The sequence below is a fragment of the Miniopterus schreibersii genome, assembly GCF_964146895.1.
Source record: "Miniopterus schreibersii genome assembly, chromosome: 13".
NCBI lineage: Eukaryota > Metazoa > Chordata > Mammalia > Chiroptera > Miniopteridae > Miniopterus > Miniopterus schreibersii.
The window spans coordinates 23,017,083-23,041,429 of record NC_138113.1 but is presented as its reverse complement, the minus strand read 5'-3'; the positions used below and the strand labels follow the sequence as shown (position 1 = coordinate 23,041,429).

The 24,347-nt window shown below is 34.6% G+C and overlaps 1 protein-coding gene and 1 pseudogene across 7 annotated transcripts in view; one reads left to right on the top strand and one right to left on the bottom strand.

Moving 5' to 3' along the window:
- Window positions 1–24,347, top strand: part of SRBD1 (S1 RNA binding domain 1) — a 143,332-nt gene that overhangs the window by 24,119 nt on the left and 94,866 nt on the right. For all 6 annotated transcript variants that reach the window (XM_081155927.1, XM_081155926.1, XM_081155928.1 and 3 more), the window contains exons 11-14: window positions 1,357–1,464; window positions 5,139–5,296; window positions 10,795–10,885; window positions 11,593–11,700. In XM_081155927.1, the coding sequence (XP_081012053.1) occupies window positions 1,357–1,464; window positions 5,139–5,296; window positions 10,795–10,885; window positions 11,593–11,700 (465 nt within the window). The remainder of the gene's footprint in view (window positions 1–1,356; window positions 1,465–5,138; window positions 5,297–10,794; window positions 10,886–11,592; window positions 11,701–24,347) is intronic.
- On the bottom strand, window positions 7,548–9,640 carry LOC308565979 (dynein light chain Tctex-type 3 pseudogene; annotated as a pseudogene). The gene is made up of 2 exons: window positions 9,607–9,640; window positions 7,548–7,897 (listed from the first exon to the last, which is right to left on the bottom strand). The product of its transcript is annotated as a dynein light chain Tctex-type 3 pseudogene (transcript).

Genomic DNA, 24,347 nt, shown 5'->3' with positions numbered 1-24,347 from the left:
TTCTGTGCAGCCATTTTGAAAAAGTTGAGATAGAACTAAAGATGAGATATAAACATGTCATATTAGGTTAAAAAGACAATTTGTAATTGGTATTTGTAGTATGATCTCATTAATGGCAAAAATATTTCTGTCCTGCCTAAAAGCACTTTTATTTAAATTAAAAGACAAACAAAACTATATTCTCCTGAAATAATATTCTTTTATGGAAGGGATTCAATTAGTTGTAATTATGTACATTTTGATGTATTGCGTTGTAAATGCTTAAATGTTTGTTCACTGGAAGTTAGTTAATTTTCTTGCTGAGATAATTAAGGGAGATGAGAGTGTCCCTATGGTCTATTAATGGTTTATTAGAAACCATTAATCACTGAAGGGCAAGGATAGAGATTGTATAAGTGGCTGAGGACACAGAAAGGGTAGGGTGGAATTACTTTGTCATTTTTAGCTTGCAATTTCTCTTACTGTTTTTTTCTCCAGTGCCTCCAGTTCTCTGCATTTATATTCATCAGCATGTATGCAGATATACTGCCTGGAGATCAGTACAGTCTAAGTAAGGGAGTAAGTTCTGCTCAGAAGTGACAGGCAAGGGTTGAAACAGTTTCTCCTTTGCTCAGTTTACTTTAAGGAGGAGATAAAGAAATGGGAGAAGAAGGATAGTGTCTGTCTTAGTTCTGGTTGCCTTAAGAAAATACCATAGACCAGGTGGCATGAACAACAGAAATTTATTTTCTCACAGTTCTGGAGGCCATGAACTAAGATCAAGTACAGGCTGATTTAGTTCCTGGTGAGGGCCCACTTCTTGGCTTGCAGACAGTGGCCTTCTTGCTATGCTCTCACTTGTTAGGGAGAGCGAAAGAGCTCTCTGATTTTTCTTTTTGTAAGGGTACTAATCCCATCATGGGGGCCCTACCCTCAGGACCTCATCTAAACCAGATTGTCTCCTAAAGGCCCCATCTCCAAATATCATCCCATTGCAGGGGTTAGGGCTTTAACATATGAATTTGTGGGGGACAAAATTCTGTCCATAGCAGTGCTCTCATAATTTTTTTGCTAACTTTCTTATATCTAAAGATTTTGGACCATTATTATTAATGCTTTGGAGACTCTTCCCAGAATAGGGAAGTTTTTTCCTCCCTTAAGTTTTATGTGTGACCATGGTTACTAGGTTTTCAAAAATAACTCCAGATGCCATAGTTAATAATTTCCAGACATCATAGTCTCCCTCACAGATTGTTACTTTGGCTTCATAAAGTTATTCCCCCCTTTTCTGTTCCACTTCATCTTTCCTCTTTCAGGACCCCTTTCCTGGTCTTGTTATTGGTACATCAGTTTTAGTGTAGGCTTTTTTTTTTTCAGGTGGAGACCACGTCGCTTTGCAAGGCCGGAGTTAATGAAAATCTTACATGATTCAATAGATGATTCTTTTAAACGCCTTATTTATCCTCTCCTCTGTAGAGAATTCAGGTATGCATCTTGTCTAATTTACTTTGTTTACTGTTTATTATTATGTTTGATAACAGGCCCATTCAATCATGTAGTAAATATTTGTTGATCCATTAACCAATCCAAATAACTGAGTCCCAATCACAAGGTCTTAAAATTAAGCCTAGATTTCAATCTGTAGAGGCATTCACATTCATCGATCACAAAACAGCTTTTAATTACAATGTACTTATCAAATCTTGACCCCTTGCTGTGTACCTTTTCCAGTTCTGCAATACTATTCTTGCAGTTTGACAACCAAGCTAAACAAAGAGTTTTATTGATGAGAAATTTGGCTTAGGAGAAACAAACCAAGCAGTTAATGGAGAAGTTAGTTGGAAGCAGTTTTTAGAGATAAAGAGAGCCAAAAAAACCATAAGAGAATCAGTGGAACTCATGATGAATTTATTACTGTGAAGAGAGAAAGCTAATACAATGTTTATCACTCCAAATGGGAGTCATTTGGATGAGTAATTATCAGCAATGGTGAACAAATATTAGAAGATTATTAAAGAGATCATGTAGATGGACCAGCAGAGGGACTAAGAGTTATAAAGAAGAACAGCAAAAGAGGTGAGGTGCAGAATTCTTTTTAGGGGAGAAGGAAAGAAAAGTAACATTAGGAGACAAAACCCTCTTTCCTTCTCTCTCTCTCTCTCTAGCCTTGGTCTTGGTAGGCAATCTAGAAACCAACATTTTCTTCCTTCCTATGTGCTATAGATTTTCTTTGTTCTCACTTGTTTATAGGTTTCAGCAAGGGGTACCTGGGAACTGTAGATTTCTAGTCATTTCTTCAACCTTACTAATTTATAGCAGCCTTTATAATGCTTGTTTGTTTTTCTTTTACTGGACCTGGACATTGAGTTTGGAGGTGTTTAGAGTAGGGAGGGAGGAGGCACTATTAACAACACAGTTCCTTTGTCCAACTTCTTTATCAGTCATTCATTCTCTTGATTCATCCTTTTAGCCCAGACATCCCTTAAAAATATTGTTTCTTTTGGAATCCTGTTTCAAGTCTGTGAGGTAACTTCTCTTGTTTTTGAGTGCTGGGGCATCAAATTTAAAAATAAGAGATTCTGTTCTTAATGAAGTGAAAAAGAAACTTATTTAAAATTTCATTTCCTTTATCTTGTTTTCTCGTGTTGCATATAATGTCTAATGGCTCTTTTGACATTTTTGCGTATATTTGACTTCGTAGCTTCACTGCTTGTGGATTACTTTCATTGAGAGTTAATGAGAACAGCTTGGTGTGGAATTCTTTCATGTATAATCCTTCTCTGACTTCCATTAGTGGCAAGCAAGAGCACTGTCCTCTTTTTCTAACATGCCTGTGGTTAAAGAAATATATCTTATTTCATTCCATGAGTTGATTTTCAGACATTGTCTATAGATGTGTCTCTTGATAGAAATACTTGTGATTACCTGAACAACAGTGGAAGGGGAAAACTCCCAATGGATTTTTTTTAAAACAGAAAATTACTTTAATTGTTTAAATAAGAGGAAATTTTTCCTAATGTAGAAAAATGGAAAGAATCCGTAAAACAAAGAAAACGCACCTAATTTCACTACCTAGACGTAACCATTGTTAGTTAGACTTTTCTCCATTCATGTGTGTGTATGAAACGGGACCATTTCGACTGTATTATTTTTCAGCCATTTTATTCAGTTGACTGCATAGTCTACTTCTGCATTTCTTATTTCTGTGACTTTAATGATCATTCATTCATGTGTCATTTTTCATACCTACCTCATTCTCCAAGATATCAGTTACCAAGTGCTATCTATTTTACTATCTTTTATTATTTTTTGGATTTTTGACTCCTGTTTCTCTCCATGGCTACTAGGGGATAGTTAGGTCAGGACATCATCATTTTTGCCTGAATTGTTGTACTAGGGTCATAGATGATCTCTGTCTTGTATTTTCCCATACATACTCCACATTGCCATCCTAAAATTCCCATCTGATTATTTCATACTCTTCTAAAAATTCTTCAATGGATTTTCTTTGTCTCCAGGAAAAAATGCAAACTCTTTAGAAGAATGTACTTGATCCTTTCTGATCTGGTTTCTTTTTCTCTCCACAGCCTTATGTCTTGGTATTTCTTTTTACTTGAGCATATGAAATTACTTCTTCTATAAACGATCCCTGAGGGGCTTCCATTTCCTGGAGTATTTTCTCCATGCCTTCTATATACTCTCCCTGCCTTTGTTTGCCTAACTGTTATTTATCCTCTTGATTCACCTGAGAAGACATCTCTTTCAGAAAGTCTTCCTAATTTAGCTACCCCTGGGATGTGTTCCCATTAGTATAGCACCTACCATTGTTTTATACTTGTCTGTTTATTTTTCTGTTTCTTCAACTAGACAATGGTCTTCAGGATAGGAATCTTGTCTTTTCAGCTTGTATCTCTCAAACTGATCATGGTACCTTATGTAAGACTGGTAACAAATGCTCGCTCAATAAATAAAGTTATAAGTGAAGATCTAGAAATGTCTATAATGATATTTTTTATGCTGCATGGCTAAATGCAGGGAGAGTGATGGTGAAATGTTAGAGAAAAGCCTTAGGGAACTGAATTAAACCAGAAAGGCAAACATTAGTTAACTGTGTGTCCCTTCAGTTCTATAAATAATTCTACCTCAAAGCTGATATGAAATATGCTTTGAATTGTTTTTGAACTTTCAATTTTCTTGTGGCCAATGGCATGCATTTTTTTTTTTTTTAATATATCTTTATTGATTTCAGAGAGAGGAAAGGAGAGGGAGAGAGAGAGAGAGAAACATCAATGATGAGAGAGTCATTGATCGAGCCCGCAACCCGGGCATGTGCCCTGACCAGGAATCAAACCCTGATCGCCTGGATCCTAGGTCAGCGCTCAACCTCTGACCACACCCGGCCGGGCGGCATGCATTTTTTTAACCTGGTCTAACAGAGAAGACATACTTTTTATAAATTCTTACGAATTTCAGGGGATAAGTTTTGTTAAGTAGATGAATGGTATAAAGTTTAATTTACAGTTGCCTTTGAGTCCATTATAGACATATATTTTTATCTCAGAAAAAGTTTTAAAATAGACTTTTAATAACTTCTTTGGATAAAATTGGGAAGTTATTTACATGAGCCATGGTTCTAGACTGGTATTAGTACTTTTGGTCTTATGAGAATGACAAAGGGGTAGATGTAGGGAATGGAATAGAAGAAAACATTGAGATATGTTTAGGTGAAGGTGTAAAACTAAGTATTGATGTAGGAAGCTACTTATGATTCAATAATTTATCGCTATGTGTTTTTATTTTTAATTTGCTGATAAATTTTAATTTGACATCCATGTGATATCCAAATCTTTCTACACCCTGTTTCTCTCATACACACAGATGTTTATACATACGGATTTTGTACATAAGGCAAAGCAGATAGAGGAGTATAGGTATGATGAACTTGGTAGATTTGATACCACACCATTATTTGTGATGTCATGTTACTGCAGTTAGCAAAAATAGACTCAATGTGATTTTGTATATGGTATTTTCTCTCAAGTAATTTTGTTATAATAAATGCTCTTGTGAGGAGTAATTGTATAAAATGAATTCTGTTCTGCTGAAAGAAAATTTGGGTGAATGAAAAACTCCATTCTCTTCTTTTTCTATTTCTAAAGAGCCAAGCTAACATCAGATGCAGAGAAGGAATCAGTAATGATGTTTGGACGGAACCTTCGGCAGCTCCTTTTAACAAGCCCCGTTCCAGGGCGCACGTTGATGGGAGTGGATCCTGGTTACAGACATGGTTGCAAATTAGCTATAATTTCTCCTACCAGTAAGCATATCTTTCAGCTTTCATATAAAAGTTGTTTGATTGGTCGTACGTTTTGCTTCACATATTTCATGAGGACTTAGAAATAATGTTAATTTCCAAGTCTTAGAAAATGGTTTTCTCAGGTAGAGGTATATGGGAACCCAAGAATCAGACTTCATGTTCATCTTATTTGTGACCAAAACCCCTCAGTATTTTACTATCATTTGTGCTCTTCCTTATGTCACAGTTGAAGATTAGCTGAGCTCAGACTTTAACTATTCTGCCCCCATTACTTCTATTTATTGTGATGCGTTCATTTTAGCTTTACAGCACAGGAGGGTAATCTTTATTATATTGTAACTAGAAACAGCACATAGCAAGTTCACGAGGAATTTTGATGATTATTCTTTTCAGATCAGGCTTCAATAGCAATAATCAAATGAGTCTTAATTGCACAGATGTTTGGTCACTATTACAGTCTTCATGGGCACATAAAGGTAATGACTGAGAATCTCCCATGGGCTAAAAGTGTACATCACTGCATTAAACTCTGTCCTTGTATTTTCTTAATAATCTTTTTAAACATTGAACAATTATTACTCGGCAAAGTATCACACATGCACATCGTATTTCTGTAAGAGTACTCTCTGAATATTGTCAATATTAATACCACGCTTTTCTTTACTCCCAAATTCAATGAATCATGGTTCCTTTCCCTGTGGGTACTAGTGTTAGCGGTAATATGCAAACTTGATTTTGTTTTCAAGGTTAAACAGTAGATTGACTTCACATTTGGTGGCCAGCTGTGTACCTTAATTTTTCATCTTTTATTTTTTAAATAAATTTAACTACATTTCATAAGCCCCAAGATTTTCAGTAACCTGCTAATGATTGTATACTTTTAATTTACACTTCATTCTAATTAATTTGTATCCCACATAAGTATTTAAAATTATTTACAGATGGTTGTAACTAAAGCAGTGATAAAATTTACTACTTGTACAGTTAAACTGCTAATAAGATTTTTAAGAGCTGCATATTTTATGCATTTTTTTACTTGCTAGGAGCAATTCTTAAAATTACAGCTCTGGTTCTCTTTCAGCAATAAGTGCTTTTCACTTTGCTTACTTCTAATGGATAACCAGATTCACTTTTTCCCTCTCCTGTAAAACAACTTTTTTTTCTTCCCCAAACATAAATGTTAATTGTCCAACTGAACAGGTGCCAGAAGAAACGTAGAATTTGAACAGCAGATTGATAACTATAATGACTAGGAAAAAAATATTCTGGCACAGGCATTCAGCACTTGTTCGTTACACATGGAATGCTTGAATTGTAAGGCAGCTGTTAGTCAGATACTTTTCCTCAGACGCTGTAGCTCATTTTGTTTAATGGGAATTCAAGCTTACCGGATTTAATGTGCCCTCAAGTGTAAATCCAAGATTTTGAAAATTTAAAATCAGTTTTAAGAATTCTCAGAAAATGTAAACAAGTTAATGGTAGTTGCTACTGCACTGTTAGTTGAGAGAAAAAAAAACAGTTCCTTTCTACTAAGTCATATGTACAACTAAGAAGAAATACAAAATTAAGAAGTGTTAGCTAATTATTATTTTCTCCAGATTTATCCTTGCAAAGTTTTTTGTTCATATATTTATAGCTGCTAACTTTTCTGAAGCTTAAAGAGAACTTTATTATCTGAATGGATTTCCCTATCTCCTTAGGTACATTATGTTAGTGAAAAGCTGGCGTAAATATAATCAGGTTGTGTTTTCATTCCATGCCATGTTTCTGTATTTGTTTTCTGCTGATACTAAATTTTTCCTATTGAAATGATTCTCTAAAGAGTAAAATTAAAACTTCTTAAAGTAAAAAATTATAAATATACTATTATTACAATAATCTAAGACAAGATACACAGGAAAAGACTGTAAGGAAATAAGACTATAAGATATAACAGCAGCTGGGTTTGTGGATTTTCATATTTTATTGCCAGATGTTCTTTCATGTTATATGACTTTTATAATTAAAAATTAAAAAGTATTAATTTTTATAACAAAACATACTTTGGGGAAAAAATGATTCTGTATATATAGAATATGAGCTAATCTCCCAACTTACTATGAGATTGCTTATAATATTCAGTTTTTGTTGATAGCTTCAAAGCATATTGCACAGTTGTCATCTAGCCTAGTAATAAGTAACTTACTCTTTTTAGAAAGGATACACTGACAAATTCTTCAGTTAATGGCTTTGGCTAAACATTTTTAGTCTGTTACAGGACAATAGCAGTGGCAAAAACATTGATGATACAGTTCATGGTTAGGTTCTCCCATCTTACAGTCCAGGTTTCATCAGATGTGTTGTTCTAAAAGCATGAGCTGGCTGTCTGAAAGCCATACGCACTCCTCTAGACCACTACACAGGTCACAATAGATTTACAAGCTTTTCCAACTTAACCAGATCTGCTAAGAATTGTTCCACTATTCTTGCGGTCCATTGGTTGATGTTGTTCTGATTATAATCTTCATTACCCAAAACCCCATCTGTACATTCTAACAATGTGGGCTTCACCCACATTGAAGTCAACCTCTTCGCAGTGGCGATAGCACTCCGTAGTGGGTCCTATGATACATTTTAATTCTGTATATATTTTAAATAGCACAGGACATTTTTATTATTTTGACCAGTAAACTTTTTTTATTACTCATATATTTACCCTTGATTGCTCTTCACTTTATTCTACATTTCTCTGTTTTCATTTAAGATCATTTTCTTTCTGCCTGCCGCTCTAGGCAGTTACTTTCAATGTGGATCAGTTGGTGACAGATCATCTCAGGTTTTGTTTGTCTGGAAAAGTTTCTGATTTGCCTTTAGTTTTGAAGAATATTTTTTCTGGGTGTAGAACTCAAGATTGGCAGTACTCTAAAGATGTCATTCCTTTTTTTTTTTATTATTTAAATTTTTAAATTTTTTATTTCTTAAATTTTTTGGGATGACATTGGTTAATAAGATTATATAGGTTATAGATGCACAATTCTATGATCTGTATATTGCATTGTGTGTCCGCCACCCAAAGTCAATCTTCTGTCACCATATAATTTGATGTGGGTTTTTTTGGGGTATTTATTTATTTATTTATTTACTTTTGCTACTACAGTTTCTCTTGAGAAGTCAGTCAGCCAGAAATCTTATTATTTCCTCTGGCTTTAAAGATTTTCTCTTTGTGGTTGTCAGAAGCTTTCTTATGATGTTACTATTTTTTAAAATTTTTCGCATGAATTCTGCTTGGGATTTATAGAGGTTCTTGCATCTCCTTTTGGAATTCCAATTACGTGTGTATTAGACTCTTCAGCTTCCTCTTTCTTCTATTTTCCATTCTTTTGTTTTGTTTTCTCTTGATCGGCTTTAAGTTAGCTAATCCTCTCTTTTGCTGTCTTATCAACTATTAAATCCATCCATTGAGTTCTTAAGTTATATGTTTTCAAGTTTTGGAATTTCCATTTGATGCTTATGAAAAATAGATTACAGTTTTATGGTGAATTTCTTCACATTTAACTTCTTTGATCTTTTAAATTACCCTTATTTTTACCTTCTGTATCTCTAAGGCATTTACTGTCATATTTATTTGTTCTCGTGTTTCTTTTGGTTTAGGTTTTCAATTCTGAAATAACTTTTTCTTTCATATCTAATTTATTCCCGAGTTCTCTCATCTCATTTCTGAGGCTTTCTAATTCTGACTTGTGTTATCATCATTTTCTATAATTTTTTTTGTTGCTTATTCTTATATATTAGGTTATAGTTTTTCTCTGTGGACGAGGACATCACACTAGTCTTTTGTATTTCTTATTTTAAAAAATAATCATTCTGTATGAAATTTGACTATGATTCTTTTCTGTTGACTAGTGTTACGTAAAATTAGTGTCCCTCAGCTTTTAGGTTATGAAAGGTCTTCTAGCTGTGTAGCTCTAGAAATGTCACTTCTATCTTGTTCCAAAATCATTGGGAAAAAGCCTTCTATATCTGTGTAAGTAAAGAGAGAATCTTATACTTAACTGGAATCTGTTTCCCTGTTGTTTTATTCCCACTTACCTAGACGTTTTTTTCTTTGATCATACTATCCTTACCTTGCTCAATGTGGATATGATTTGCAACAATTTCTCCTCTGTGGGGTTTTATATTGAAGAGGATATTCTACTTGTTAGTTTCAAGAGTTCATAGAGATCAGTTTTCCAGTCTTTTCTGAATTTATTAGGCAGCCTTTGTACTTACCTATAAATTAGAGTATGCAAGGGTTTTTTTCACCTAGTTTCAGCTTCTGTTGTCAAACAGACCTGTTGTAATTTCCAGGGAAGTTCCTTTTGACATTTTCGGCATTCTTCCCATCTTAGGTTTATGAGATACCCTCTGCTTCCTTCCACAGAAATATTGATGCATGTAGGTTTTGGTAGTTGTCAGCGCATTGTTCCCACCTGCTCATCCTTTGGGTTTTGTAGGGATACTTTGTTATAGAGTCATGGGTTTTTAAATTTGCTGTCCTAGTTGCTCTTTTCATCCTGTGCATATGTGCAATAAATAGGAAGTATATTGTATCAATTTTTTCTGCATCTATTGAGCTTTTGTCTTTTCCTGTGTTTATGTTGCTTATAGGATTATTGTTTTTTAAATTTTGTGCGCGCACACACACACACACGTATCTTTAGCCTGTTTTGGTAAGTAAGACATTTCCAAGAATGTATCCATTTCATTATTTAATCTAAATTAACATAAAGTTGTATATAATAGTCTCTCTATCTTTTAAATCTGTTCTGAATCTGTATATCTCCTTTTTATTTTTAATATAATTATTTGTATCTTCTATCCTTTCTTTTTCTTTATGAGTATTGCTAAAAATTTTTCTTAATAAGTGATTTTAGATCTTAAACTTCATTGGCCTTTTCTGTTATGTTTAAAATTTTTATTATATTTCTGTTTTTAACTTTATCATTTTCTACCTTCCACTTTCTTTGAGATTATTCTATTGTGTTTTTTTTTCTAACTTCCTAAATTGGTCACTTGGTTCATCATTATTTCTATTCTTTAGGTAGTTACCCTCAAATTTAAAATATATTTTTAGCTAAAATATAATATAGTACAGAAAAACTCACAATTCATAAATATGTTGCTGAAAAAAATTACACAAGATGAAAATCACATATCTACGACCCAAAGAAAAAATAAAAATGTCCCATGTCATTTATAGTAAATAATCAGTAAATGCTAGCTTTTACTATTATTGATGTTAAGTATTATTAAAATTAATAATGGTTTTATATAGCAAAATAGAGTCCTTGTAACTTTGGAAGCAACAGAACTTCATAGTGCCTACGGAGAGTCTAATTTAGTGAATATGAATGATTCAGACTGCGTTTTAAAAGACAAACCAGTTCTCTTTCCTGTTTCAACTGGCTTAATCAGATCATTGGTGTGTTATGTTTTGTAATGTCTTATAAATTGGCTTATTCTCTTCATTTTTTTCTAAGGTCAGATACTTCATACTGATGTGGTTTACTTGCATTGTGGACAAGGCTTCCAAGAGGCAGAGAAAATAAAGAGGCTTTTGCTGAATTTCAAGTATGAAAATAAGTAACCTTTTGAGTACTTCAGTGGCTCAGCCAATCAGAGATACTGTCGAAGCCCCTAATTTGGAGGGCGGGATTAAGGGGATCGCATTGGTGAGGGGGAAGGAACCCTGTAAAACAATGCTGGGGCAGACTGCTGGAGAGCTCCACATTTGGAGATGCCAGAGGAATTCCACTTCCTTCCTCTGCAACCTCCACTAAACAGAGGTGGTAATATGAGCAAAGTGAACATTTAATTTTTCTGTTTGGGTCTATACTTTCTTCCTCCTTCCCTTCCTCCCTCCCTTTTTCTTCTTTCCTTTCTTCATGGATCGGAGGATCAGATGTGGTAGTAGTTAGAAGCTTCATAAATTATTTGATGACATATCACATAATTCAGTCATAATGTCTTTATTATGGCCTAGAATTCACTTAACTGTGTCTAAATTTGCTTCCTTCTAGATTGGAAGATAGCTGACTGTTCTTGAGCTGTGTGACAGTAAAATATTTCTCCACTGCCTGTTAAACCAAAGGAAGAGGCAGTGTTTTTTGTTTTACATATGTCTGTCTCCCTTATGAAACAGCGGAGAAGTTGCTTGGATGTATGAGCGAACACTAGCATTGTACAATAGTGTTTGTGCATTCTGTACATTTACTTCTGATTGATTTGGAAGTGTGCCTTGAGCTCACCCAATTTCTCCTCCTGTTTCTCCCTTGAAGCTGCAGCACAGTGGTGATTGGAAATGGAACTGCCTGCCGAGAAACAGAAGCTTACTTTGCTGACCTGATAATGAAAAATTACTTTGCACCACTGGATGTTGTTTACTGGTAAGGCTGTTAGGAATGTTTGTTTTCTTTGAGAGGCAAAGGAACTTCTCAGTTTCCTACTGTGATGTTTTTGTCCCTTCTTTTTTAAAGCTATACATCTTGTCTGCCCCCAAACCGGTTACGTCTTGCTGTTCACTAGAGCTTTGCAGGACAATGTAAAGTGTCTATCTCATGCATAAATTTGAGTTTCATTATCCTGAAACCTGTCACAGAAGCAGCAAGTTAGGCCTCATTTGGTTTCATGGGATTTTCCAGGCTTTACACCGTGTGAGGGCTCTGTTTAACTAGGTACAAATAAATAAGTAGGGCTGGATAACTTAGCCTTCTTCTTCCAAAGTTTGATGCCTTTGAATCCCTGGCCTTCAGAACTGAGAGCCAAGGTAAGTGTTACAAATTAAAAGCATGTCTAAAGTTCCTTTATTTGTCTCTTTGTCACAAGCTTTGATTTTGTGTAGGCATACAGTTAACATCTGAGTGGCTTTGGATTAGCATGATCCATTTCTCCATTCTTGCCCCTGGATCTGTAGTAGTTCTGCCTTCATTTACCATTGTTTTCTCACTTTCCCTTTGGACTTCAAATAGCCATGCTTTCCTTTTCCAAACTAAATTGATGGGAATAGCTTGAGCCTCAAAGTTTTAACTCATTTGTGAAAAATGCCTACTAGTGAAGCTAGTGAAAGCCTTTTGCCTTAAAATTAAAAAAGCAAACATAATTTCTTTAAAGATATTAATATTTATTATTGTAGATTAATTAACAAGTATAGAAAGTGATAGGATTTACTATTATCTAAAATATTATTTATATTTTAGAGCATATTTCTAGATTTTTTCCTTCACTTATATGTATATATTTTAAAAAGGAATTCACAGTGTACCTGTTTTATAACCTTTCCCATACTTAATATATTGTTATCATCGTCCCATGCCAATAAGTGGACTTTCCAAAATCATTTAAAATTACTACAGGTACAGGCATTCCTCAGAGATATTGTAGGCATGGTTCCACACCACCATAATAAAGCGGGTCACATGAACGTTTTGGTTTCCCAGTGCATATAAAAGTTGTGTTTATACTGTAGTCTCTTGAGTGTGCAGTAGCATTTCTGTAAAAAAACAATGTACATACCTTAATTAAAAATAGCTTTAGTGCTAAAAAAATGGTAACCATCATCTGAGTATTCAGCAAGTCATCATCTTTTTTCTGGCGGACAACCTTGCCTTAATGTTGACGGCTGTTGACTGTGGCTGTGACAGTTTATTAAAGTAAGACAGCAGTGAAGTTTGTCACATCTGTTGACCCTTCTTTTCAGGAACGATTTCTCTGTAGATGTGATATTTTGAAAAGAATCTTGTTTTCTGAGCAGTAGGTCTCAAAATGTTCAGTAAACCATATTGTAAACAGATGTGCTGTCATCAAGGACTTGTTCCGTTTATAGAGCACAGGCAGAGTAGATTTAGCATGATTCTTAAGGGCCCTAGGATTTTTGGAATGGTTAATGAGCACTGGCTTCAACTTAAAGTCACCAGCTGCATTAATCCCTAACCAGAGTAGCCAGCCTGTCCTTTGAAGCTTTGAAGCCAGGCACTGGCTTCTCCTTTCTAGCAATGAAAGTCCTAAACGGCATCTTCTTTCAATATAAGGTTGTTTTGTCTAGACAGTGATTTTCAACCTTTTTTATCTCCTGGCACACATAAACTAATTACTAAAATTCTGCCATACACCAAAAAATACACTTTTTGTCCATCTGACAAAAAAAAAAGGATATAATTTTGATTCATTCATACCAGACAGCTGTTGTTGCGTTGGCTGTTGTCATTTTTTTATTTGACAATCTACAGTAAAAGAGGTTAGTGCCCCTGACTAAATAGTCAGGTACTGCATGTTTTAAAAATTCCTGTATGCCCGGCCAGACGTGGCTCAGAGGTTGAGCGTCGACCTAGGATCCAGGCGATCGGGGTTCGATACCAGTCAGGACACATGCCCGGGTTGCGGGCTTGATCAATGACTCTCTCCTCATTGATGTTTCTATCTCTCTCTCCCCCTCTGCTTTCCACTCTCTAAAATCAATAAAGATACATTAAAAATTCCTGTGGCACAGTGGTTGAAAATCGCTGGTCTAGACTGAAAATGTGTTAAGTGTAGCCACCTTCATTAATTATCTTAGCTAGATCTTCTGGAAAACTTGCTACAGCTTCTGCATTAGCACTTGCTGCTTCGCCTTGCACTTTCATGTTACCAGGACAGCTTCTTTCCTTAAATCTCATTAATCAAACTGCTAGCTCTGCTAGCTTTGGACTTTTCAGCTTTCTTACCTCTCTCTGCCTTCATAGAATTGAAGAGAGTTAGAGCCATGCTCTGGACTAGGCTTTGGCTTAAGGAATCTTGTGGCTGCTTCGATCTTCTATTCTGACCACTAAAACTTTCTTCATATCAGCAATAAGGCTGTTACACTTCCTTATTATTCGTATGTTCACTGGAGTAGCATTTTTAATTTCTTTCAAGAACTTTTCTTTTGTGTTCACGACTTGGCTGACTGTTTGGAGCAAGAGGCCTAGCTTTTGACCTTTCTTGGTTTTCGACATGCCTTCATCACTAAGCTTAATCATCTCTAGCTTTTGATTAAAGAGAGAGATGTGGGACTCTTCTTTCACTTGAACACTTATAGGCCATTGTCAGGTTATTAGTTGTACTAATTTTAATATTGTGTTTAAGGAAATAGAGAGGCCAGAAGAGGAGAGAGATGGGGGAACGGCCAGTCAGTTGATCAGTCAGAACACGTACAGTATAGATTAAGTCCACCATCTCACGCGAGTGCAGTTTGTGGCGCTCCAAAACTATCAAAACAGTAACATCACAGATTACCATGCCAAATATTATAATAATGAAAAAGTTTGAAATATTGGGAGAATTACCAAAGTGTGACACAGAGACACAATGAGCAAATGCTGTTGGAAAAGACGGCGCCGATAGACTTGCATGAGTCAGTGTTGCCCAAGTCTTCAATTTGTAAATAATGCAATATCTGCGATGCACAGTAAAATGAAGTATGCCTATATACTTTTGTATCTTTTTTTAAATATGTTCTTATTGATTTTTAGAGAGAGAGGAATAGAGAGATACAAACATCGTGGATCAGCTGCCTCCTGCACTCCCCCTACTGGGGATTGAGCCTGCAACTTGGTCATGTACCTGACCTGGAATCCAACCTGTGACCTCTTGGTTCATGGGTTGATGCTCAACCACTGAGCCACACCAGTCGGGCATACTCTTGTATCTTGTATTTTAGTCACTTTTTGTTGTTCAATAGCTCAGTTTTCCTAATTTTCACCATTCTCAACAAAGCTATAGTGAATGTTCTTGTGCTTAGATTTTTGCACATACCTTTATTTCTTATAATGCATTTGAAGAGGTGGAGTACAGATTTAGAGATGCACCTTACCATTGCTCCTAAACTGAAAAATGCTTAAATACCAAACCCAATCTATTACTTAGATTATTTCCACACTACATTTCTCCCTTTTCTCGATATATTGCTAATTCAGGATTCTGTTATTTAAAAACATATCACTAGTACATATGGAAGTTCAGATACAAAGGGAATAAAGTAAAGCGTTTTTTATTATGAAATATATCAAAATGTACCAAAGAATATAGAACCTATATACAGTTGGAAGAAGAGTAAAATGAACATCCTTGTTCCTGGCTTTTAGGCTCCTCATGTGCTTTTCCTGTAAAAAGCACTGACTTGAATTGTATGAATTATTGCTTGTTTGGGAATTAATTTTAAAGCTGCATATTTTTAGGGCTTTTGAAATATATTGCCATGTTCTCTTCCGGAATGACTGTGCCAATTTATTTTCCCCTTCATTCCTCTGGGACATTGGGTATTAATACTGTGCCTCTTTGCTCTGTCATTTTTTGTTTTAATTGCATAGTTGAAATCTCAGCAGCACTGCTTATTAACTAATTATGTGACCTTGGACAAATCACTTAACCTCACTGTGTATTTCATTTTTATCATCCATAAAATGGGATACTAGTAGTAATCACCTTATAGAATTATCTTAAAGTTTAACTGAATTAATATAAAGTGCTTATGTAGCACGAGTCACATACTTGATATTACTGATGACGTCAGATATATTTTTATATGTTCATTGGCCCTTTCTGGATTTTTTTGTGTATGTGTGAGTGGATTGCTTGTGTCTTTTGCTCATTCTTTGTTTTCTTTTGGAGGTTTTCATCTTGTTTGTAATGATTTGTAAATATTTTTTATATTAATGATTGACCAGTTATAATTTTCACAAATTATACAAATAGTTTTTCCCATTTTGTGTTTATAATTCAAGATTTATTTTGTATAGAATTAAAAATTTTATTTTCTCAGATTTATCTGTACTTTTTTGTATGACTTTTGGGTTTTGTATTATTATTTGAGTCTAGAATGTTAAAAACTTTTTATTTCTTTATCACTGGAACTATAATATACTATCAAGCAGATATATTTACTTTAAAATTTTTAAATTTTTATTTGTCAGCTACAGTTTATATTTAGTATTATTTGTATTCGTTTCAGGTGTACAGCATAGTGGTTAGACAGTCATGTACTTTACTGTGTTCCTCGTGGTATTTCCAGGTTTTGTAGAAAATATGAACCTCATGTTTAAGAACATCAAGCCTTTTTTTTTTTTTTTTTTTTTAAGTGCAAGCCTCTCGCAGCTTTTTATTTCCCTAACTTTCTTAAGTCTTCTTCTGACTTGTCTTTGGGAAGTCACAAAACCTCATTATCCTCTCAGTTACTTATGTGATTGCTTTGAAGCTTTCTTCTCTAAAAAATCAGAAATTCACCAGACAACCTTAGTCAGCTTAGACAAAAGAAACAGAGATTAATTAGAATGCTGTAATAACCTGAGCTTAGTTTTGAAAAAATAATGGATGTTGATTTTTCCTATTTTTTTCTTAAGGCCTTTATTGACCAGCTGTGGTATTTTATAAACAGCAGAGCCACCGGGCTCTTCCCTTCCTTTTCCTTCCCTTCGTTCACTGTTTTCCCTTTCTCCTTCCCCATTTCCCTCCAACCTCCTTTTTATTTCCCTCCTTTCATCTTCCTTAATTCTCTTGTTTGGTTTTACCATATTTAAGTCCTCTTTTGTTTGACAACTGGGATATTTTTAGCCTTTAATGTATTTTAGTTTTAAATCTGTTAGTACACACTTATTAACCATAATTGTAATATTTATGTGCAGACATGTTTAGCATGGCATTTGTAATGACTAAGAAGAAAGGGCTTTTTTTCCAAATTTGTCATTGACAATTTAATCCGAGTTGGGATTCTTGAATCTATAGGGTGATATCTCTTAGATCTTAAAAAATCTCAGCCATTACTCTTCAAGTACTACCTCTGTCTCATTCTTCTCTCTGATCTCCCTCTGGAATCTAATTATATATATTCATCCTCTCTATCCTTGCTTTTTTTTTTTCTCTTCATGCTTTTTAACCTTTCTCTTTTCATTTCTTGCCTCTCTGGGCTGCTTTGTGGTTGATTTCTTCAGGTCTTTTCTCCAGTTCGCTAGCTTTTTCTTTAGCTGTCAGACCCATCCATTGTATTTTTTATTTCAGTTATATTTTTCGCTCCTGGAAGTTCCATTTGTTAGTTTCTCAGTGTTTCTGAGAGATAGTTGACATAAACAAAGTGCACATATTTAAAGTTTTCAATTTTATAAGCTTTGACATTTGTATATTTTAATGAAACTATCGCCACAATCAGGATAATGAACATACATGCCTCCCCCACCCCATTTCCTTGTGTTCTTTTGTAATTCACCCTTCCCACACTGCTCTCTCTCCCCCCAGGTAGTCTCGGATTTACTTTCTGTAGCTATAGATTACTGTACATTTCTAGACTTGTATGTAATTTTTGGAATCATGCAATATGTATTCTTTTGCTAGCTTCTTTCACTCAGCATCATTATTTTGAGATTCATCATGATGTTGGTTATATCAGTAGTTTGTTCTTTTTATTACTGAGTAGTATTTCATATGGCTAAATCACGATTAGTTTATTCACTTACCTGTTGATGGACATTTGGATTGTTTCCAGTTTGAGCTGTTATAAATAAAGCTGCATGAACATTCTTGTACCATATGCTTTCATTTCTCTTGGGTAAATAAGTAGGAATAGAATCACTGTGTTGCATGGCAGATATATGTTTAACTTAAGATACTGGCAAGCTTTTCTAAGGTGGTTGTACCCTATTATCTTCCCACCCGTACTACCAGAGTTCCATTTTCTTCATACCCTCATCAGTCGTCTTGGTATGGTCTGTCATTTAAATGGAGCTATCCTAGTGGATGTACAGTGATATCTTATTATGGTTTTAAATATATTTCCTAGCAGTTAATGATGTTGAGCATGTTCATTTGCTTTTTTGCCATTCATATATCTTCTTTAATAAAGTAGCTGTCTACATACTCTTCCCACTTAAAAAATTAGATTATTTTTTCCTCCTGTTATTGAGTATTTATTCTGAAGACAAGTTCTGTATCAGATACCTCTTTTGTAAAACATTTTTCCCAGTCTGTAACTTGCCTTTCCATTTTTTCAACATGGTCTTTTGAAAAGCAAACATATTTTTGATGAAGTCCAGTTTATCAATTTTAAAAATATATTTCTTGCTTTTTGTGCCCTATTTAAGTAATGTTTGGAAAAAGCTAAGGTCATTATGATTTTATTGTATGTTTTGTTTTAGACAGTTTATAGTTTCAACTCTTTAATTTAGGCCCATAATCCATTTAAAGCTATTTTAATATGTGATATGAAGTTCTCTTTTGGATATGGGTATGGATTATTCCAGCACCATTTATTGAATGGTTTTCTTTTCTCCACTGAATTGCTTTGGCATCTTTGTTGAATATCAACTAACCATATACATTCGGATCTATTTCTGGAGTCATTTCTGTTTAATTGACCTATATGTCTTTATATGAATCTGTGTATCTTTAATACCATCCAGTGCTGATTTGTATAGCTTAATAAGTCACGAAATGAGATAGTGTAAGTCTTTCAATTTTGTTCATTTTTTTCAAAATTGTTTTGGCTATTATAGGTCCCTTGCACTTATATATAAATTGTAGAATCAGCCTTTCTACAAATGAGCCATCTGGGAGTTTGATTGGAATTAAGATGACTTTATAGTTTAATTTATGAAGATTTGACATCCATCCATTTAATTTTTAATTTCAGTTATATTTTTAATTTCTAGAAACTATATTTTCAAATCTACTTGATCACTGTGTTTTTTTAAATAAATTTTTTATTGATTTTAGAGAGTGGAAGGGAGAGAGAGAAAGAGACACATCATTGAGGGAGAGAAACATGGATCGGTTGCCTCCCACATGTGCCCTGACCAGGATCGAACCCACAGCCAGGGTGTGTGCCCTGACTGGGAATCGAACCTGCTACCTCTTGGTGTACTGGGTGACGCTCCCACCAACTGAGCCACCCAGCCAGGGCTGCTTGATTATTCTTATAGCTGTTTGCTGTTTCTGAATATATTTTCAAACCTATTTTATTTCCTTAAGCATACTGAGCATTATATTTTACAGTCTGTGATAATTCTAGTATCTAAAGCCCTTGCAAGTCTATTTCTGTTACCTGCTGTTACTGCTGGCTCTGCTTTTTGGTATTTCCTTTTCTGTTCAGTTAATTTTTATTGAAAACTTCTTGTTTCCTTAGTGTACTAAGTCTTAACACCCATTAAGTATGTCAGAAAATTTCTTAAGCATTCTGTTAAGAATGCAATATTTTTTTCTAGATGAATGCTATGAATTATATTACACATGAAAGCTACTTTGCTAAACCAAGCTTGGATCAATTTTTATTTTACAGTCACGCATTTTTCTTAATTTTTAAATGTTTGCTAGTACCTAGTATTTGATTTAGCCCTTGTATGTTTAATCATGTTATTTTAAATGCACATAGTCCATCATACTTTGAATAGAGCACATTGATTCTCCAGGGGCTTTGCAATCAGAAAAAGATTGAGAGCTAAAGTAAATCAGTTTGTATGTACTTGCTGCAAACTTTTGGTCAAGCATGGATTTTATATGGAGATATACAAACCTGAAAAAAATATAAGTAACCAAGAATATGTATAAGAGTCACTGACCTCCCAAAAATATACTAGAAGACCAACGCTTAAGCCCTGCAACCCTCCCTTAACTGCCCGCCTCCAGGTGCTAAGTATAGCATGAAAGGCTTATAATGATTGTCTTAAGAAAGAAAGAGTTAGAAAAGAGTTCCCAGGGTTTGTAGATAATGTCATCATCCTAATCAGTGATTAAGAGAAAGTGGAATTACTCAACTCCTCTTTTGATTTGTGAGATAGAATGATTTGGGGACTGAAGACAGAATATTATCAATAAAAGAAAGCCAAAATGTAACTAAAATAGGGTGACAGTAAGAGAGCTTCTTTTTCCTATCTTGTCTGGCCCAAATGAAACATTTTCTGGAGTTCTAGGTGGACTTGGGAATAAATTTTGATACCACTGTTCATAAAATTGAGAAATTGTGGAATATGGTCAGATGTTACTTTGATGTTCCAAAGGGGAAATAAGATAGGTTATGCAAATGACTGTTGAGTGTGGTCTTGATCAGGCAATATTATTATTAAATTATAAAAGGATGGTTTGTGAACACTTAGGAAGGAACAACAGAACAATAACCACCAGAAATCAGCACGCATTTCTTAAAAATAAAATATTTCGGTCTTATCCCATTTCATTTTCATTAGGAAAACTAGACTGATAGACACATTTAGATTTTAGCACATCTTTGCATAGACTCTTGATACCTTCATGGAGAAATGAGAGAATCAGAGATTTGGTTAGGTTGCTACCAAAAAGATGTTAGTTATCTAATGGATTGATGCCTGGTGTGAGGTCTCTAGGGGCATGCCTCAGACACTCTCTTAGTTAATGTTTTAATCAGTAATTTAATCAAGGTTTAGAGGCATGCTTTTCAAGTTTGTGGACATTGAGATTATTAGAATAAGGATCAGAAAATATTTTGAAATACTTGAGTTGTTGGACCTAATCTAACAAGAGGAACTATATAACAGGGAGAAAGACTTTTGTGATGCTAGTAGAAGGAATTTAAGGTAGAGCTTTTGATGGGATGATTTCTGAGGTTTCCTTGAAACCTGACTGAGGAAGAATCTCTCAGAGTTAACGTGCAGTGTATTTCCCATGTCCTGAACCACCTGGACCAGATTTCTTTTGTTCGGGTTTAAAGAAATTTACTTCCCAACAATCATTAAGCTTAGCTATACAACTTAAGGTGCATCTAGCTATGTGACGCTTATAATGTTGTGAAGTTAAAAATTATTTTATATGGAGGAAAAGTTGTGGTTGCTGTTATTTATTTCTGACTAGTGCAATAATTTCTGGTTTACATGTGGCATATAAAATCAGTTTCTTTGTATTTAAGCATCTGTTTCCTCCACTTGCAGTTTCTAGTAGTGATGAAGGCCATGAATTTTAGCCTTAGAACGTGGGACAGCGTAAATTATTTTTTGGATGTCAGTTTGATTATTATGTTCAATAACAAGTTAAGGTGTTACAGTATTTGTCTCACTTCTTTCTACAGGGATGGTTTGAGACAATGTGCTCTGATGGTCTAGGCTTTGGTTGCCTTTTACCTATTGATATTCCTCTCTCCATTTCTATGACTATTATAAACACTAGACTTGTTTATAAGACTTCTTTTCTGGGACGTTTGTGACATTAAATCAATTTAAAAATAAAATTGTTTTATAATAAATATAATTTATGTTAATTTTGTTGAAACAGCCAGAACATTTTAAAATATATATGTATTTAAATACACCATAATGAGGTATGTTGGAAAGGAAGTATAAGAAATGAGTAATTATGGAGTGTGTGTGTGTGTGTGTGTGTGTGTGTGTGTGTATATGTTTAGTTTTAAAATATTATTTGGATTCAGATTCAGTTTGACAGTTTTTGATCAAAATAAAATATGCTTCAGCAATTTTGTAACCCATGTGTTTCTGTATCCCTAAGTCCAATTTAAGTATCTGCAGGAATTCCCTTAACCCACCCCCCAGCTCCCTTTAACTGTAGCCCCTCTTGCAGATCTTTGTTTATTGACTTAGATTAGAACTGGCCTAGAGCCCAGTGATGGTCATTTCTTGTCTTAAGGTTTTGGTTACAAATCTGCTCTTGTTGCCAGACCCAATAAAGATCCTTGATTGTTTTTGTTCGTTTTATTACAAGTTCTTGCCAAAGATACAGTGTATTATAACCAAAACAGATGTTCTATTTAGATAAGGGTATTTACTGTAAAAGAACTTAAAATATAAATTAAACAACAATATGTTTGGCATTAAGGTAACAATTGATGAACTTTGGGATTTTATGAGTGTTTTTGATAACCTTTGGAAATGGAAGAAACAATGCCTTATTTTGAAGAATTGTTTTACTTTTTGTGTGTGTATCTATCTCAGTTTGTGTATGTACAATCTTAGATCTTCCTAGACCCTCCTACAAACATCTTAATGTGATCTTGAAAGTAGAGTGGTGTTAACCAATTTCATATGTACACAGTTCTGTTATTTCTTAAAGCGTACATCAGGTAAACAGTATTTTCTGTCATAGAGATATCAGTTGAGTAAAAAGGAATTGTTTTTAATATTCTAATGCTTATAGGTAGGTGAAATAATTATACATGGACCTTTTCATAAATGGTGTACTTGGTGAATTTAGGAACCATATTATAGGGTTGTAGTGTAGATCATTTGGGACTTGAACCATCTCTGATTAGGGCCCAGTGCAGTCTTGATTTATACTGAATTCTGTGTTGCAGTGAACATAGGCATATAGTGAATACAAGATGCATGGATTTGTAGGTTGTAATTTCAGCTCTTTTTTGATCATAGTTCCTAGAGTTAATTAGATGTGTAAGGGATAAGGCTGCATTATCAACAGACTACTAATGGAATGAGTTTTACCTCGAGATTGATAACTCTTTGGCCTATTCTTATTCATATTTTCTATAATTCTTTGTCATTAAATAACTTGCTGTTTTTTCTCACCTTTGGCCAACACCTTTAAAAATGCATTCAATTGATTATTGGAGGATATTTATTATTATTTTTTATTAGAACTGTTTGGGTTGTACAGAATCACTGTGGTTCCACCTCTCATTTCAATTGCATTAGAAGAATGCAAAATTGCTAGAATCCTTTGTTGTTGGGATCCTTTTCATTTGGTTATATAGGACTTGAAGACTCTCTGGCCAGAACTTGATATTTGCAAAAAGGAGTTCTTCAATCCACCTTATTTGTGGTGTGTGTGTGTGTTTTGAGGGGGAAATCTTTTGATTCCAGTGTATTTTATGTGGCTAAATCTTTGTATTATGCTCTCCTAACTTATTGAAATAGCACTTTCAAGTTCCCCACATCCGTACATTTCTAAGGTTACACCCAGCTTAATTCCCATTACTTTTCCGCTTCACAGAACTTGCATGTTGAAGGGACCCTAACATTTGGGTTCACATTATGATAATTAGGTTTTAGGGGCTTGGGGGATTAAAGATGTCTCAGGTCTAGTTGCAGAATAAAGTTCAGAAGCACTTGTAAAACTTGCCCGATTGGTGGGTAGAGGTGCTTTTATTTATTTGCTACTCATGCAGCATTAATTCGTATTTCATCAGGTACCTACAGTGCTGTAATTCTAGATGTGACCTTGGGACTTGATTTACTTCAGCTTCGTTTTCTTTATTAATGTGCCATGAAAGAGGTACATGAAAGATAGCCAACATCAAAGTACCTTTTAAAGTAAAATGGTTGGTAGGAATTCCCGGGTATTTAACACTCTCTGTCAAATGTTTCAGCTGGTTTGCATCCTTTTACAAGCTATTGCTTGCTGCACTAAAAGAAATGTAAAGCAGTTGTTTCAAGGCAGGGGTGGGGGGCACGGTTATGGTGGTGGTGGTGGTGGTTGGGTAGCAATAGTTAGCTAGAGAAGAGGGTAAATGAGAATTTAAGAACGTATTCTTTTTCAAGAATGGTTTGTTTTCAGGTTTTTCTTTGGGTCAGGGAGTTTTTAGTCTAATGCAGTGCTTATGGTTAGAGTGAGGTTATAAGATAATTGAAGAGGGTTGCCAAAGAAAATTCATCAAACCTCTGTGAAAGAAAGAATAAAAAGCAATGTCAATATCTTAGAGATTGTTTAACTACTGTAACTTCACAGCCTGTTTATTCTTTACTAAACCACCTAAGGAAAAGCTTTTATACACAGTAATATAGGAAACTGAGTTTTAAGAAGAACAAAGCAAACAGGACTCAGAGAAGGCTTGCTGAATGCATTGTGGCATATTTATTTTCCTGGAAACAGTGTATTAGAGGCTATTGTCTATGTTCTAGGCTGAACGCATAGGGGTAAAACTTACTGTAACTCAGTTTTGAAACTGATTCCTTCTTTGTTTCATACATATTTGTAGTTAAAGGCATTTTGCATTTTAGATAATCACAAGGATTGTGGATCTATTTCAGATGTCTTTACCATAGAACTGTCTCTCTGAATGTTGAAAAATAGAAATCACAGAATGTTTTAGAAAATGAAATTC